The 19,534-nt window shown below is 41.8% G+C and overlaps 1 protein-coding gene across 1 annotated transcript in view; it reads left to right on the forward strand.

Annotated features, from left to right (window-relative positions):
• LOC309562207 (complement factor H-like) overlaps positions 1–19,534 on the forward strand; it is a gene marked incomplete at its 3' end in the record, with an annotated part of 190,196 nt that overhangs the window by 44,588 nt on the left and 126,074 nt on the right. Inside the window, exon 4 of the mRNA XM_082266326.1 lies at positions 18,542–18,618. Within this exon, the coding sequence (XP_082122452.1) occupies positions 18,542–18,618 (77 nt within the window). The remainder of the gene's footprint in view (positions 1–18,541; positions 18,619–19,534) is intronic.

The following is a 19,534-nucleotide window of genomic DNA, read 5'->3' on the forward strand; positions in this document are numbered from 1 at the left end:
ATTTACAAATACTTGCTACAATTGCTACGAACAATTTACAGCTAAAACAAATGTAAACAAGAACTCCAACTATTATTATGCCTTTTTTTTTTTTTAGGCCCACATTCAGTGCTTTACCTTGGCCTAGGCCAACAAGGCCCACGCCTGGGACAGCACTTTGCAGGGGAGGCAGCAAAAAAGCTGCACCCCCCACCAAAAAAAACAGCCTTCTTCTGAAAAGGGTCCCTGCCAGCTTGCGCTACACTTTTAGTATAGGGCCAGTCGAATTTGGCTGAAGGGCAGGGTCCAGGAGGAAGATCAGTCTGGCAACCCCTTAAAGTGGTCACACTGCTACCTGCCTGTATGATAATACCGACCAGTGAGGCCATTTGGACAGACCGCAGGCCGGCGACCACACTTAATACAATACAACTAACCCGACGTCTGCCAATGCTAATAAGTGTGGTACTGCAGCTCAATGCTCAACCTACCCTCCTCCGCCCCCAGGTATGGCAAGCATCATGTCAATAATATAATTTAATTTCTTTAAACATCCTTGTCCTTGAACGAGCAGATTTAATTGCATCATATACAATTATTACTTTTAATTGTATATGATTCCAATAATATTTTGGACTTGCTCACCTCATATGTGCTAGCACAATATGTCACTGGGTTAGTAAGATTACTCCAATCTTATAAGATATTTGGACTTGTGTTTGCTGCCACTGATTATTTGTATAATGACTAAGGACTTCCTAGTCATTATACAAATAAGTGAAATAATCCTGTGATTACAATCAGTGGCGGTACAAGTCCAAATATCCTAAAAGAAAGGAGTAACCTTAATAATCCAGTGACAGAAGGCTGTACTAATGGGAACTGATAAGGCTGCACTAATGGCCACTGATGAGGTGGCACTGATAAGTTGCACTAATTGGGCTGCACTCATGGGCAGTGATATGCTCTGATATGCTGCACTGATCGGCGCTAATAGGCTGCACTGATGGGCACTAATATGCTGCTCTGATGGCCACTAATGGGGTGGCAATGGTGGGTACTGATATGCTGCAATAATGGGCACTGATGAGACTGCACTTATGGGCACAAGGTGGCACTGAAAAGCTTCACTGATGGGGCAGCACTGGAATGCTGCCCTGACGGACACTGATATGTTGCACTGATGGGCACTAATAGGCTTCACTGATGGCCACTGATGAGGCGGCACTGATGGTCACTGATAATCTGCACTGATGGGGCTGCATTGATGGGCACTGATATGATGCACTGATAGGCTGCACTAATGGGCACTGATAGGCTGCACTGGTGGCCACTGATCGGGCTGTACTGATGGCCACTGATGAGGCCGCACTGATATGCTGCACTGATGAGGCTGCACTGATGGGCAGTAATGAGGCTGCACTGATGGGCACTGATGAGGCTGAACTTATGGGAACTGATGAGGCTACATGGATGGGCACTGATAGACTGTGGTTGTGGTCTGTGGATTACAGATGACAGGTCATAAACGGGAGGGGTGTGGCCTTTACAGGAAGAGGTGGGTCATATTTAAATTAGGGGTGCACAAGTTTAGTCAGGCCTAGGGCAGCACAAAACTAAATACACCACTGCCCACATTGTCAATACAGTTTTTATAACCTTATTGATATGAGCGATTTATTAGGCTGCCAGTTTATACTCCTTGCCTATTTATGAGTTATAATTAGTCTGCCAGTTTATACTCCTTGCCTTATTTTGCAGAAAATGTTTATACACTGCTCAAAAAAAACAAAAAACAAAGGAACACTTTGAAAATAAAATCCAATCTCAATCGGGAAAATATCATGCTTGATATCTATACTGATATGGACTGGGTAATGTGTTAGGAATGAAAATGATGCCAAATCGTTTGATGGAAATGAAAATGATCAACCTACAGAGGGCTGAATTCAAAGACACTTTGAGAAATCAAAGTGAAAAAATGTTGCAGCAGGCTAGTCTATTTTGCTGAAATTTCATTGCAGCAACTCAAAATGGTACTCAGTAGTTTGTTTGTATGTTTGACTGACAACGTCAGTGCATGCTCCTAATGAGTCGACGGATGGTGTCCTGGGGTGTTTCCTCTCAGATCTGGACCAGGGAATCACTGAGCTCCTGAACAGACTGAAGTGCAACCTGGCGACGTCAGATGGACCGAAACATAATATCCCAGAGGTGTTATTGGATTTAGGTCAGGCGAATGTGGGAGCCATTCAATGGTATCACTTCCTTCATCCTCCAGGAACTGGCTGCATACTCTCGCTACATTAGGCAGGGCATTTTCGTGCACCAGGAGGAATCCAGGACCCACTGCACCAGCGTAATGTCTGACAATGGGTCCAAGGATTTTATCCTGATACCTAATGGCAGTCAAGGTGACATTGTCAAGCCTGTAGAGGTCTGTGTGTCCCTCCATGGATATGCCTCCTCAGACCATCACTGACCCACCACCAAACTGGTCATGATGAACAATGTTAACCACTTAAGCCCCGGAGGATTTGGCTGCTAAACGACCAGAGGGTATTTTGCTATTCGGCACTGCGTGACTTTAACGGACAATTGCGCGGTCATGCGACGCTGTACCTAAACGAATTTGGCGTCCTTTTTTTCCCACAAACAGAGCTTTCTTTTGGCGGTATTTGATCACCTGTGTGATTTTTTTGATCACGCGCTATAAACAAAAAAAGAGCGTAAATTTTGCAAAAATAGCAATATTTTTCCCTTTTTTTTATATGAAATTCCCCCCCAAAAAAATGTAAAGATCAAAATTTTTTAACATTTTCGGCCAATTTGTTTTATGCTACCTATGTTTGGTAAAAAAAATTGCAAAAAGCGTATTTTGATTGGTTTGCGCAAAAGTTATTGCGTTTACTAACTAAGGGAAAGATTTTTGTCATTTTTGTTGTTTTTTTTATAACGAGTAATGGCGGCGATCTGCGATTTTTTTTGCGGTACTGCGACATTGCGGCGGACAGATTGGACCCTTGACTGACATTTTTGACACTTTTGGGGTTACCAGTGACATTTCTACAGTAATCAGTGCTATATATATGCACTGTTACTGTAAAAATACACTGGTAGTGAAGGGGTTAACTTTATTTGAGAGGGAGGGGCTGTGTGTGTCCCTAGGGGTGTGATTCTAACTGTGATTGGCTGTGGCATCAGCTGTATGCAGAGTGATCAACGGATCTACATAGTAGATCCATATGATCATCTCTCATACAGAGGGGAGAATGACAGGCAGCTTGTTTACACAAGCTGCCTGACTTTCTCCCTCTCCCCCGCCGATCGCAGAGTGGCCGGCGGACATCGGGTCCGCCGGTCACACGCGCGGGGGGGTCCGTGACCACGCGGGAGCGCGCCTCCGGCGGCGCGCGCTCGCTCCCTAGACTCTCACAAGCTAGCCCTACGTCACTTTGCCTGTGAGGGGCTGACCGCCGCCGTAGATAGTCGTGCGGCGGTCGGCAAGTGGTTAAAGGCAGCATAATGTTCTTCACAGCTTCTCCAGACCCTTTCACATCTGTCATAAGTGCTAAGGGTGAACCTGCTCTCATCTGTGAAAAGCACAGGGTGCCAGTGGCAGGCCTGCCAATTTTGGTGTTCAATGGCAAATGTCAATCGAGCTCTACGGTGCCGGGCAGTGAGCACAGGGTCCACTAGAGGACGTTGGGCCCTCAGATCACCCTTATGAAGTCAGTTTCTGATTGACAGAGACATTCACACCAGTGGCCTGCTGGAGATCATTTTAAAGGGCTCTGGAAGTGCTCATCCTGTTTCGCCTTGCACAGAGGGGCAAATACAGGTCCTACTGATGGGTTAAGGACCTTTTACAGCCCTGTCCAGCTCTCATAGAGTAACTGCCTGTCTCCTGGTCTCCCCCATGCTCTTGAGACTGTGCTGGGAGGCACAGCAAACCTTCTGGCTATGACACGTATTGATGTGCCATCCTGGTTGAGTTGATCTGCCTGTATAGGGTCCAGGTATCGCCTCATGCTACCAGTAGTGACACTGATTCTAGCAAAATGCAAAACTAGTGAAAACAGTCAAAGATGAGTAGGGAAAAAAATGACAGTTGCCTTCATCTGTAAAACCATTTCTGCTTTGTAGGTTGTCTCAAGGTTGCCCATCTAGTGTACTTGTTAATTTCATTAACACCAATGCAGCTGGAACTGATCAACAACCCCCTCTGCTACTTAAATGACCAGATCAATCAGAAGTTTAATTGACTTGATGCTTGATTTTATGAGCAGTGTATATATACAGAACTTTAGCAGAAAAAAAATAAAACCTATATCACCTCATACACTTTACAGAAAGCCATGTTTTGAAAAAGCCCAAAATTCTTAGGTTAAAACTTGTGGTTTCAGAATGAATAAGTTGTTTTCCGCAAATTCCAATAGAAAGTGTTTTTTTTTTTTATTTTTTTTTTTTTTAACCACTTTACAACCGGAGGATTTTGCTGTCTTACGTCCAGACCACTTTTTGTGCTTCGGCACTGTGCGACTTTAACTGACAATTGTGCGGTCATGCAATGTGGTACCCAAACAAAATTTACGTCCTTTTTTTCCCACAAACAGAGCTTTCTTTTGGTGGTATTTGATCACCTCTGCGCTTTTTATTTTTTGCGATATTAATAAAAAAAGAGCGAAAATTTTGCAAAAAAATGAAATTTTCAACTTTGTCTTTTAAAAAATATCCAATATACTCAATTTATGTCATATTTTTTGGCCAAAATATATTTAGCTACATGTCTTTGACAAAAAAAAATTCAATGAGCGTATTTTTATTGGTTTGCGCAAAAGTTATAGCGTCTACAAACTATGGTGTAAATACTGAAATTTTACGCAGCTTTAATTTCTGACTGCCTATCTCAATTCATGAAGTGCTAAAATGGCAGGGCAGTACAAGACCCCCCCAAATTACCACTTTTTGGAAAGTAGACATCCTAAGGAATGTTCTGAGATGCATGTTGAGCTCATTGAATATTTAATTTTTTTGTCACAGGTGTTTGAAAAATGAATAAAAAAAAAAAAAATTTTTTTTTTAACACAAAGTTGTCACTAAAAGATAAATTTCTCACACATGCCATGGGTATATGTGTAATTACACCCCAAAATATATTCTGCTGCTTCTCCTGAGTACAGGGATACCACATATGTGAGACTTTTTGGGAGCCTAGCTGTGTACGGGACCCCGAAAATCAATCTCCATCTTTAGGTTTTCTAATGGCGTAAATTGCTGATTTTACTCCTCACTACCCATCACAGTTTCGGAGGCCCTGAAATTTCAAGATAGCACAAAACCCCCCAAATGACCCCATTTTGCAAAGTAGACACCCCAAGCTATTTGCTGAGAGGCATGGTGAGTCCATGGAATATTTTATATTTTGCCACAAGTTTTGGGAAAATTACAATTTTTTTTTTTTTTTTTTTTTAACACAAAGTTGTCACTAAAAGATAAATTTCTCACACATGACATGGGTATATGTGGAATGACACCCCAAAATACATTCTGCCGCTTCTCCTCAGTATGGGGATACCCCATGTGTGAGACTTTTTGGGAGCCTAGCTGTGTACGGGACCCCGAAAATGAATCTCCATCTTTAGGTTTTCTAATGGCGTAAATTGTTGATTTCACTCCTGACTACCCATCACAGTTTCGGAGGCCCTGAAATTTCAACATAGCACAAAACCCCCCCAAATGACCCCATTTTGCAAAGTAGACACCCCAAGCTATTTGCTGAGAGGCATGGTGAGTCCATGGAATATTTTATATTTTGCCACAAGTTCCGGGAAATATATTATTATTATTTTTTTTTTTGTTTTTTTACACAAAGTTGTCACTAAATGATATATTGCTCACACATGCCATGGGTATATGTGAAATGACACCCCAAAATACATTCTGCTGCTTCTCCTGAGTACAGGGATACCACATGTGTGAGACTTTTTTGCAGTCTAGCCGAGTACAGGTCCTCGAAAGCCAACCCCCACTTTCAGGCTTTCCAAGGGCGTAAATTGTTGATTTCACTCCTGACTACCTATCACAGTTTCGGAGGCCATGAAATGCCAAGACAGCACAACCCCCCTCCAAATGACCCCTTTTCGGAAAGTAGACACCCTAAGCTATTTGCAGAGAGGCATGTTGGGTGTTTTGCAGATCTCACTTTTTGTCACAAAGTTTTGGAATTTGAAAAAAGAGGAAAAAAAATGCATTTTCCTGTTTTTTCTTCATTTTCCAAAAAAAATGAGAGATGCAAAATACTCACCATGCCTCTCAGCAAATAGATTAGAGTGTCTACTTTGCAAAATGAGGTCATTTTGGGGGGTTTTGTGCCATCTTGGCGTTTCATGGCCTTCAAAAGTGTGATAGGTAGTAAGGAGTGAGATCAACAATTTACGCCCTTAGAAAGCCTGAAGGTGGGGAGTGGTTTTCCGGGTCCTGTACGCGGCTAGACTGCAAAAAAGTCTCACACATGGGGTATCCTTGTACTCAGGAGAAGCAGCAGAATGTATTTTGGGGTGTCATTTCACATATACCCATGGCATGTGTGAGCATTATATCATTTACTGACAACTTTGTGTAAAAAAAAAAAAAAAAAAAAAAAATAATAATTTTCCTGAAACTTGTGGCAAAATATAACATATTCCATGGACTCATCATGCCTCTCATCTAATAGCTTGGAGTGTCTACTTTGCAAAATGGGGTCATTTGGGGGGGTTTTGTGCCATTTTGGCATTTCATGGCCTTCAAAAGTGTGATAGGTAGTAAGGAGTGAGATCAACAATTTACGCCCTTAGAAAGCCAGAAGGTGCGGATTGGTTTTCCGGGTCCTGTATGCGGCTAGACTGACAAAAAGTCTCACACATGGGGTATCCCTGTACTCCGGAGAAGCAGCAGAATGTATTTTGGGGTGTCATTTCACATATACCCATGGCATGCGTGAGCAATATATTATTTAGTGACAACTTTGTGTAAAAAAAAAAAAAAAAAAAAAAACAAATTGTCATTTTCCTGAAACTTAGGGCAAAATATAAAATACTCCATGGACTCAATATGCCTCTCAGCAAATAGCTTTGGGTGTCTACTTTCCAAAAAGGGGTAATTTGGGGGGTGTTTGAACAGTCCTGGCATTTTATGCTCAATTTTAGCAACACATCACCCACTCTTCTAACCACTTGAAAACCAAGCCTTTTCTGTGAGTTTTTGTTTACATGAAAAAATATTTTTTTTTCACAAGAAAATTACTTTGAACCCCCAAACATTATATATTTTTTTAAAGCAGAGGCCCTACAGAACAAAATGGTGGATGTTGCAATTTTTTTTGTTACACGGTATTTGCGCACACATTTTCCAAACGCAATTTTTGCGTAAAAAAACACTTTTTTTATTTTTAATGCAGAAATACACTATATAATTCCAAATTGTTTGGTAAAATTTAAAAGATGATCTTATGCCGAGTTCATAGACACCTAACATGACATGCTTTAAAAATTGCGCACGCCCGTGCCGCGGCAACAAACTACGTACGGTTTTAAAAGCCTTTAAAAGTCTTTACAGGTTACCACTTTGGACTTACAGAGGAGGTCTACCACAACAATTACTGCCCTCGACCTGGCGTTCACGGCGATACCTCACATGCATGCTGAAATTGCGGTTTACATATGACACTAGACCAACGCTTGTGCGCGCATTTGCGCGCAAGCACGGGGGGACAGGGGGGCTTGATTTTTTTTTTTGTTTTTTTTTTTTTTTAATTTGCTTTCTTATGTTATTTTGACACCTTTTCTTTCATTTTTTTTTCTTTAATCATTTTTATTGTTATCACGGTGAATTTAAATTTCCTCTATGATAGCAATCTGTAGTGACAGGTACTCTTTTTAAAAAAAATTGGGGTCTTTTATACTCTAGATCTTTCCTCTGACCTTAACGCATCTGACCATACCAAAATTGGTGTGATAAAATACTTTCCCAATTTCCCAATGGCGCTGTTTATTTCTGGCGAAACAGAAGTTATGAAATGCTCGTAGCCTCCGGCATCTTAGGCCATAGAGATGATTGGAGCCATTCTCATCTCCAATCAGCTCTATGGTTAGATAATTGAACCACCGGCTGCACTCTCGGGTTAACCGGTGGGACAGGAGAGCCCGAGAAAAACCGTGGAAGGCAGCGGAAGGCGGCAGGAGGGGGGGGGGAGTCCCCTCCCACTGCATGTAAAAGCAGTCTAGCGGCCAATTATCCGCTAGGATTGCTTTTACATGTAAGCCGACCGCTTGCTGTAAAAAACGATACCAAGATGATGCCTAAATCTGCAGGCATCATCCTGGTATAACCACTCAAAGTCCAGCAACGTACCAGTACATTGCTGGTCTTTGTTTGGCATATAGGTTTTTTTTTTTTCATGCAGCCTGTGGGCTGAACGAAAAAAAAGAGAACCTATCAGAAATCAGCACAGGAATAATGCGTAGTATTACTCATCATTAACCGCCCAAACAACCACCCACTGAATTTAATGATGGGTATACACGACACTATCCACGTATACCAAAATAGGATTTTAACTGCAGTGCTGAAATCAGAAAATCACCACAGCTGCTATCAGCAAAGGTATCCATATATGCTGAGCGCAAACGCTGTTTGTGTCAGAATATATAAAATCAATGCATGGTAGCCGACGAGTACCTGCAAGAGAAACAGGTCACAAAAGAATGAAAAAACAAACAAAGTACATTAAAAAAAAGTACATTAGGAAGAGTAGGACATATAAAATGACTGACACAACAAAAGTTTTTGGATTCTCATCATTAACCGCCCAAACAACCACCCACTGAATTTAATGATGGGTATACACGGCGCTATCCACGTATACCAAAATAGGATTTTAACTGCAGTGCTGAAATCAGAAAATCACCACAGCTGCTATCAGCAAAGGTATCCATGTATGCTGAGCGCAAACACTGTTTGTGTCAGAATATATGAAATCAATGCGTGGTAGCCGACGAGTACCTGCAAGAGAAACAGGTCACAAAAGAATGAAAAACAAACAAAGTACATTAAAAGTACATAGGAAGTGTAGAAGAACATAAAAAATGACTGAGACGACAACTATTTTTGGCTTTTATGTATTTTTTTTTTTTTCTTCAAACGTCGAGTTCCAGGTTCCAGGTTCGGGTCTCTCAAAATGACGATAGCCATCGAACATCTTTTGAGACCCTGTGTAAATGTGCCCTAAACTGTGCCGTGCTGTACCCTATGCTAATAATCCACTAGTGTGTGGTAGCGACGGAAACAGTCACCGTGGCAAAGACCAGGTCGGTCAGGACAGTCGGGACAATAATTCCGGGTGTCACGCCTAAATCCGCGCTTGCTGCAGACACGGCATCTTTTTTGGGGGTATCGTTTGGTATCGGTACTCGGGAGGTATTGCGGAAAATGCCTCTCATGCAGCCGCCTCACTGCATCTGGTTGGGGAAGTTGGGCAGGAGCACCAGCTGAATACACAAGGGCTCTGATTATCTCTTCTTGGAATTGAAAGAAGGATAATGTTCCAGCAGAAGCTTTGTATAAGACAAAAGCGTTGTAAACAGCCAATTGAAATAGGTATACAGACACTTTTTTGTACCAGCGTCTGGCCTTACGGGCAATTAAGTACGGTCCCATCATCTGGTCGTTGAAGTCCACCCCTCCCATTTTACGGTTATAGTCGTGGACACAGAGGGGTTTCTCAACAACAACACCGGTGACCGTAGTAATTTGGACTGCCGTGTCTGGGTGAATGGAGGACAGCACGTAAACGTTTCGTTTGTCCCTCCACTTCACTGCAAGCAATTCCTCGCACCTCAAGCAGGCTCTCTCCCCCGAGCTCAGTGGGGCATTCACTAGCCGCTGGGGGAAGCCCCGGCGATTAGATCGCACGGTGCCACAAGCGCCAATTTGCAATTGATAGAGGTGTCTAAAAAGTGGCACGCTTGAATAGAAATTGTCCACGTACAAGTGGTACCCCTTTCCGAATAAGGGTGACACCAAGTCCCAAACTATCTTGCCGCTGCTCCCTATGTAGCCTGGGCAGTCGGGGGGCTCCACAGTGCTATCTTTTCCCTCATAGACACGGAAATTAACTGTATAGCCTGTGGCCCTGTCACAAAGCTTATACAACTTGACCCCGTATCTGGCACGCTTGCTGGGGAGGTACTGTTTGATAGCAAGGCGACCAGTAAACTTAATCAGGGACTCGTCAACGCAGACATCTTGTTGGGGGGTAAACAAGGCTGCGAACCGCTGATTGAAGTGGTCTATGAGGGGCCGAATTTTGTGGAGCCGATCATATTCAGGGTCTCCCCGAGGACGACAGAGTTCATTGTCGTTGAAATGCATGAACCGAAATATTTGTTGGTATCGAGCCCTGGACATAGCAGCAGAGAACACGTACATTTGATGAATTGGGTCAGTGGACCAATATAACCGCAATTCATTCTTTCTTGTAATGCCCGTGTTGAAGGAAAGGCCCAGAAAGGTTTTAAACTCCTGAATCGTAATAGGATTCCAGGCGAATGGTCTGGCAAGGGGTGAATTTGGGTTGGCGGCGATGAATTGTTGAGTGTACAAATTTGATTGGTCCACAATAGATCTGAAAAGATCTTCAGTGAAAAACAGCTCAAAAAAGTTTATGGGATTAAAACCAGCTGTTTCCACTTGGATTCCGGGTTGGGCGGTGAATGGGGGAAGTACTGGCGCTGTGGAATCTGTGGGCTGCCAATTAGGATATGCCAGCGCTTCAGGGAGGACACTATGGGCTCTACGGGCCTGTCTTCGGATACGCGGTGGCTGCGGGCCACTACTCGTGCTAGCCACCGCACCAGCTTCAACTGCACTCAGGTGACTCGCCACGTCACCAGGTGATACTGCAGTGCTGGTTGAAGGTCCAGGGTGTACTAGGCCGCTCGTGCTTGCCAGTTCACGAGAAGTGTGAGCGGCACTAGTACTGGCACTCTGCTGCATACCAGAAACCTCCAGTTCTTGCAAGTCAACAACTCCAGAATGGGGTCGGGTACGCCTGACCCTAGCAGGGACCCCTCTGTCGGAGCTATCTGTCAGGGAGCCGCTGCTGTCATCTGGTTCGTATATTGACCCTGATTCTGACAGTGAGGCTTCCCCATCGCTCTCACTTGACATGGCCATTATACTTTATATAGCATCATCACTGAGCGAACGTTTTGTCATTTTGGTAGCTAAATTTACTCGTACAGTGATGCGACTACTAGGTAATAAAAGCACCTGGTTGTCGAGGACTATTTGGTCGCTACAAAGAAAAACTGCTAGTGCTAACAGAGATCAGGCCTGACTCTGCTAACGCAGCGGTTTTGTGTGATTTGTGTTTTTTGGAAGTGTCAGTAATCTATTGATTACTACACTTGCCTGGGTAAGGTGGGCTGGGCAGGGGGGCTAAACGCAGGTGCTAGCAGGAATCAGTGCTGATTGTGCAAACACTGCGTTTGGGGAACACTAAATTATGAGGACGCTAGTATAGTTCTGATCAGATCAGATATTGATCTGTTCAAACACTATACTAGTAACGGTGGTGTGTGTGTGTTAGTGTACTTGACTCTAACTGACGCTAAGTAACGGTGGTGTAGTGGGACCCTGACGCTAACTAGCTAGCCTAAGTTGTGTCACCTGTGACGCTAATACAGTGATCGGTAATCACTGTATATAGTGAACACTGTGACAGGGAAGTGAAGGGGTTAAACTGGGGGAGATCAAGGGGTTAAACCTTTATAGAGGATAGATGGCGGGTGGCCTAAACCTATTCGGGCCTAGCGCAAGCGCAAATTAGGGTCACCAGTGACACTAAATACAGTGATCAGTAGTTATCTGATATACTGTATATATTAGTGCACTGATTTATATGGAGTGAAGGGGTTAACTGGGGAAGATCAAGCGGTTAAAAGTTTATTAGGGAATAGGTGGCGGGTGCCCTAACCCTATATGGGCTTAGCGCAAGCGCAAATTAGGGTCACTAGTGACACTAAATACAGTGATCAGTATTTACCTATATACTGTATTTAGTGCACAGAGTAATAGGTAGTGAAGGGGTTAACTGGGGCTGATCAAGGGGTAAAAACTTTATTAGGGGATAGGTGGCGGGTACCCTAACCCTATTTGGGCCTAACGCAGGCGCAAACTACGCTCACAAGTGACACTTATACAGTGATCAGTAAAATATCTGTATACCACTGTATATAGTGTTCACTGTGAGGGGTTTTGGGGGTGATCAGGGGGTGATCAGAGGTGATGAAGGGGTTAAATGTACCTATGTGAGGTGTGTCAGTGTGCTGCTTGGTGGAACTCACGTTTTTGGTGTGTCTCTGTCTCTCTCCTGGAACCGAAAGGACTCCAGGAAGGACAGTGACATCACTTCCCCTGTCTGTGTTTACATTACACAGACAGGGGACAGATTGCCATTGGTGGGGACCGATCTACAGACACTGACCAAAAATCATTGGTCGGTATCTGATGACTGATCGGTTCCCTACCGAATGACATCGGGATCGGGACCCGCGGCGCGCGGGAGCGCGCTCTGGAGCCGTGATCGCGCATCACGTTAATACTACGTGGCTGAGCGGTATCGTGCCGCTCTGCCGCAGTAGTATTACCGTGAGCGGTATTAAAGTGGTTAATGAAGAGACATTACAATATATATAGCCTGCATTTTCATGTTTCAAACACAAACAAAACCTTTCCCTGCCAGTATTACAATTTTCTTTGCTTGCTCTGTTGTTGGTTTCAGCACGATAACACAAGTCCTTAGTTCCCATCTGACATAATTTTCCTGATGTCATAACATAATTAATAACCATACTGTGCAATAATTCAGCAGTTTACAACTGCACTTACAAGGAAAAGGAACACCTCATTTCACAATCCACATATTCTGCTTTGGAATTAAAAAAAAAAAAAAAAAAGTACCAACAATCTCTATATAAAGGAACCAAAAAAATCATCAGCCAGATGGAAACTATAAAACAGCTGGCTGTAGGTGGCATCTATCCTAACAGGGTGTGTGGGCATAGTATGATTGCTCTGTTATATTCTATTTTTTTTTTTTTTTTTTTTTTAATTACTGTCACCTCATGTACCGCACATCAAATGAATTATCACATCAGACCTTATTTTTCATTTTTTGTAGAAAAAGTTCCCATGTATTCCATCCATCTTGGCTTTAGGTATTATGACTGCTATATTACAATCAGCAACCTCAAAATAATCTAATCTAACCCATATTTACACTTTTTCCCAATAACCTGTATTTCATTTCCAATCAAAGGTTGTCTAAACCAATTAACATTATATATGTTACTAATACTTACCTGGCAGGGGAGATACCACGATCATGAAGGTGGTTCTCCCATGGCGAGGCTCAGCCATTGCACTTTGGCTGTGCTGACCCCTGCGATTTCCCCAAATGCAGGAAACTCGACTGCATAATTTGTGGTAGTGGGGGACTGCGTTCACGCTTTAAAAAAATAAAATAAAAATTATATATGTTATTTATAAAATTGTAAACAAGATATCATAAATGAATACTCAAATGATAATCTCAATATCACACCCTAATTGCCTGTTCACACTGGGGCGACGCTACTTGCAGCTCGCACCGCGACCTCGGAGCGGCCGGCACAGACTACATATCATTGAAGTCAATGCAGGTCGCTCCGGGTCGCCCCAAAGAAGCTCCGGACCCTTTTTCTAAGTCTAAGTCTAGTAGAACGGGTCCACAGCTTCTCTATGGCAGGCGACCTACGGCGACCTGTCAGGCGACCAGGTCGCCTGACAGGTCGCCCCAGTGTGAACGGGGTCTAATTCCAATCACACAGATATATCTCCTTAAAGGAGGCTGTTTTACTTCATTCCCTTTTTTTTTCTTTAAATGCACTATCAAAGAATATCGTTAATTTGTATAATTATTTACAATCTACAAACTTAAATATAAACTTTCATTTTACCATGTCTGGGAAACCGATTTAAAATAATTGTGATCACATTAGTTATCATTAGATTAATCAACCTAGCACATTTTGTTATTAATGTTTTGTCTAAAAAAACTGAATTTAGCATGGGTGTCCTTCCAGCTTATCACTAATGTCTCATCCTAGTACATTCCTTTCATGAGAAAGAGAAAAGGGAGGGGGTCATGTCTGCACACAGCTAACATGACACACACAAGATGTGGGACTAAAAGTTCCAGCATTCATACAGATACACAATTATCTCTCTAAAATCGCTTACATTTTTCCCATTTGTTTAACAACAAATGCATATCGTTCTCTCTCTTTTAACTTCTTTCCCTGCTTAACCACTTAAGCCCCGGAAGATTTTACCCCCTTCCTGACCAGGGCCTATTTTGTGATTCAGCACTGCGTGACTTTAACGGACAATTGCGCGGTCGTGCGACACTGTACCTAAACGAATTTGACGTCCTTTTTTTCCCACAAACAGAGCTTTCTTTTGGTGGTATTTGGTCACCTGTGCGATTTTTTTTGATCATGCGCTGTAAACAAAAAAAGAGCGACAATTTTGCAAAAATAACAATATTTTTCACATTTTTTTATATGAAATTCCCCAAAAAAATGTAAAAATCAAAATTTTTTAACATTTTCGGCCAATTTGTTTTATGCTACATATGTTTGGTAAAAAAAATCGCAAAAAGCCTATTTTGATTGGTTTGCACAAAAGTTATTGCGTTTACTAACAAAGGGAAAGATTTTTGTCATTTTTTTTTTTTTTAACGCGTAATGGCGGCGATCTGCATTTTTTTTTTTTGCGGGACTGGGACATTGGGGTAGACAGATCGAACCCTTGACTGACATTTTTGACACTTTTGGGGTTACCAGTGACATTTCTACAGTAATCAGTGCTATACATATGCACTGTTACTGTAAAATGACACTGGTAGTGAAGGGGTTAACTTTTTGAGAGGGAGGGGTGGTGTGTGTCCCTAGGGGCGTGATTCTAACTGTGATTGGCTGTGGCTTGAGCTGTAGGAACAGTGATCAACTTTCCTACATAGTAGAACCGTATGATCACTGTTTCTACACAGGGGAGAATGACAGGCGGCTTGTTTACACTAGCCGCCTGCCTTTCTCCCTCTCCACCGACGTTCGCCGAGTGACCGGCAGACATTGGGTCCGCCGGTCACACGCGCGGGGGGTCCATGACCGCGCGTGAACGCGCCTCCGGCGGCGCACGCTCGCTCCCCAGAGCCTCGCAGGCTAGTGACGTACCGGTACATCACTTTGCCTGTGAGGGGCTGACCGCCGCAGTATATGTACTTGCGGCGGTCGGCAAGTGGTTAAGTTAGTTTTACCTCCCTAAAATCTGCTATTTTAGGGAGATTTTTTTTTTTAATTATTAACCTCCCTGGTGGTATAATTCTTTCTGATTTTAGGTGCTGAAATCGGTACCATTATTTTGCTAGTAATTCTTAAGAACGAGCAGCCCAAACCACCAACTATTTACATATGATACATATGATTTTTTTTTTTTTTTTACTGTGCGTTCTTCTTTATAACATCTCGGGTATGATAAAGTTTGAAACACAAAATCATAAATTATAATATAGAAATAAATCATAATATAATAAATAACTATAAATACGTTAAAGTATGTATGTATGTATATATATATAAATATATAAAAGTACAGTAAAACTGCAGGAAAGGGCACTGGGGGGCAAACTGATGTGAATTTATTTTATTTTGTAATGTATCAGTGTTTTTGGTGTGTTTTACTGTTTGAATTTGCCGCCGGTTCCACCCCCCTGCGAGCGTCACGTCGCAGGAGATGGAAGTCGGGCACAGAGCATCAGACGGAAGATCCGGCCGCCACACACTGCCGGATCCCGGGGACAAGGTGAGTACCCTCTCTTACAGGATCCAGCGACCTTCCTAGCGGTACCCCTAGTGTGGCTCGGGGTTACCGCTTTTGGCACTGAAATTTAACTCAGGCACACTAGGGAATACCGCTAGGGAGGTTAATATTTTTTCCTGCTACCCCTGCTGTAAACAGATTCCTGTATCCCCATATGTACTCCTGCATTCCCTCCAAATCTCCTCCCGATAGACAGAAAATTGTAAAGGTGGCTCTAGTCTTCAGACTCTCTTCAAGAACAGCCTCTGGCATCCTCAGCCGAAGAGGGAAATACGGGGCATTTCCAACTCACATTCATCTATGGAAATACTCCCCAACCCTGGGGTTATGGATATACTAGCATGGAGTACATCTGTAAATGTGGTGTTTTTCTTGAGGGTTTTTAATATATCAAATAAAAATTCACAGCAGGCAAGGGAATCTCCTAATGTATTCAAATTAATTTTATACCTCAAAAATTTAGCAATTTGTGAACCTTCCTGAACCTGTTTTATCAACTGTACGTGGTCCCTATTCTCCTGTGACTCTTCCTAATCAGGGGAGAGAGAATTAACTTGCTCCTACTCAGAAGGAAATGATCTAGAACTCTCCACTGACTGAGTCCTAAAAAGACTTTCCTCGTCTCTAATTTCTGTTCTCTTCTTAGCAACCTTTCTGGTTATCCTCTTCAGCACTTTCTCTTTTTGCTTTCTCATTTTAGTCAATACTTTAATTCAAGTTTTCACTGCAAAAAACCTTTCCTTCCGTAATTTCTGTAACCGTATATTTTCTTAACACCCTATGTGATGCTATAGATGCATGTGAGACCTTCACTTTACCTAAGGATTCCTTCACCCTGGAAGGAAAAACAAAAACCGAATATGCGAGCAGGCCTATGTATTTTTGAAAGTGCAACTACTCACTGGCTAGCGTGGTCAACCCGCCAGGTGTCTCTTTCGAGACTTAAAGTTATCAAACTCAAAAATACACAGAACTGACTATGTCAATCTGCCTACTGGCATTCACAGAACCAAGGACAGGCAAGCTTTTACCGAGGAACGCGGTGCGCCCTGACAGTCCCTAGAAACGTATTAATAAACCTACTTAACAATTAGTAGTTGCATATATAATATAAGCCCTTATCACTTTAAGTTTATTCACAAACATACATACATAAACACTTACCACTCAATTTTCTGGGTGTGTGGAAGTGAGTTCCCTATCTTACTTATGTCTCTATGTCCCTACCTGCCTAAGCTTCTTAATATCCCCACAAGCTCTAAGATTTGTGGTCCCTGCATGAGCTTTAAGCTCAAGTACCTGCAGGAGCTCCAAGCTCCAGTGCTTCTCTCAGCTCTACCACAGTGGCTGAGGCTCTTGTCTGAGAAGGGAGGGCAATTGAGTGTGAAATTATGTTCTAAAACTGCTTATCTGTTTGTATATAAATAAATAAAAAAATTGGCCATGTCCAACTCTACAAAAATAATACTAAATCCTAAAAACGCTGCTAAAATTACAGACAATATACATTTACGCAGATTGCCATGCAGTTTTTTTTTTTTTTAAGCAACCTGAGAGAACATATGCATTTTTTTTCTCCCTTTTTTGGGTCTCCGATATAAAAACCTGGAAGCGATGTCATAACATCACTTCTGGGTACTGGAGCCTTAAAGGCGCCAGATTTTAAAAAAATACAGTATTCAAAACAGCCAAACTTGGACCCCAGATCCCTCCATAAAGAGCACCTGTCTCTGCCTATTACTGTCATTCCTTGTAACTGCAATAAAAGTGATCAAACATTTTTTTTTTTTTATGGATATTGTTAAAAATAAAATAGAATTTGAAAAAAATTAAAAATTTTAAGCGTGCTCGTGCGCAGAAGCGAACCCATACGCAAGTCTTGCCCGCATATGTAAACAGTGTTCAAACCACACATGAGTTATCGTCGCGATCGTTGCAGTAGAGAAATAATTCTAGCCTAAGACATCTTCTGTAACTTTAAACAGGTAACCATTACAATTTTATGGAGTCTATGGAGATTTTGAAGTACTGTAATTTGTGGCCATTCCACGAGTGTGCGTATATTTAAAGCATGACATGTTGGGTATCTATTTACCCGGCATAACATCTTTCACGTTATACAAAACAATTGGGCTAACTTTTACTGTTGTGTTTTTTTTTTTTATTCATGAAAGTGTATTTCTTCCCAAAAAATTGCATTTGAAAGACCGCTGCGCAAATACCGTGTGACATAAGATATTGCAACGATTGCAATTTTATTCTCTAGGGTCTCTGCTAAAATATATATATATGATTGGGGGTTCTAAGTCATTTTCAAGCAAAAAATACAGATTTTTATTTTGTAAGCAACATATGTCAGAAAAGTCTTAGGCTCCAAGGGGTTAAAAGTCCTGCTTCCTGCTGAACAATAATTTTTTAAATTCTTTGCCTTGGTAAATATCACCAATGGCAATGCCCAGCAACCCTAGCCCTTTTTTTTAACAAAAAACTTGCAAATTGGCTTTCAGATACTATGTTCAGGGTTTGCAATTTTTTTCAACTGTCCTGCAAGTTTAAATGTACTTGGTAATATAACACACATTTTATATTTTTTTAGGTATCAAATGATTAGCAAACAAAGAACAAGAGAATGTACAGCGACTGGGTGGTCCAATTATCGTCCCGAATGTGAAGGTAAATTTAAGAAAAAAATACCTCCTAATACATGACTGGATTTTTCCTTTCTTGATATACATATACATTTATAAAGTGTATGCTTTTGATTGATTGGAATACAATGACCGTTCTGCCATGAATGAATGAAGATACTGCCATAAAATCATTTTTTTTTTTTTTTGATTATTGAAGGACATCTCATCTGTCCCTTTGTTAGGTTTGTGACCAGTTGTTGCACTATGCACTACTTTTTGACCAACTTGGCTGCCTCTAGCCGTTGAGGGGGGGGGAGGGGGGGATGGTTGCCACCATCAGAGGTCACTATCAGAGGCTTCTATCAGAGGCCACTTTTAGGCTATGCTTTTGTCTTTGTGCCTTTTGACCTATTCCTGAAGGTGGTGCTAGGAAGGTGGCAAGGTGGTGTTATGGCCAGAAATTCAAAGATTCAGAGATTCATATTGTCACTCTCGAGGTTAAATTTAAAGGAAGACTCCCCACTGTACAGAAATTTCAAACTATTTTTTTCCGCTTTTCTAAATGTTCCTTATGGCAGTGCCCAGCTCCATTTTTTTTACAATTTCTTGCATATTTTCCTTAAATGTCCAGAATTTATCAAGATTCATTGCACTTAGACTTCAATGGGCTTTGCTGCTAGGCTCAAGATTTACAGATTTCAATCAGAATTCAGTGACAACACAACAGAAGGATTCAAAAAAGATATACATTCCAACATTTTGGAGTATATTGTATAAAATATAACGTATAAACAACATTTAAAGTGATTTCTTAACCAATCTAAAGAGATAAACAAGGTTTTTCAAAGCTTAGTGATTAAAATGTTTTCTCTAGTATATTAAAATCAAATGGCAACTTCATTAAATAGGCAAAATCACTTGCTGCTGTACTATATTATTATAAACAAAAGATAAGTCAA

Source organism: Pelophylax lessonae, assembly GCF_965119305.1.
Source record: "Pelophylax lessonae genome assembly, chromosome: 8".
In the NCBI taxonomy this organism is placed as follows: domain Eukaryota; kingdom Metazoa; phylum Chordata; class Amphibia; order Anura; family Ranidae; genus Pelophylax; species Pelophylax lessonae.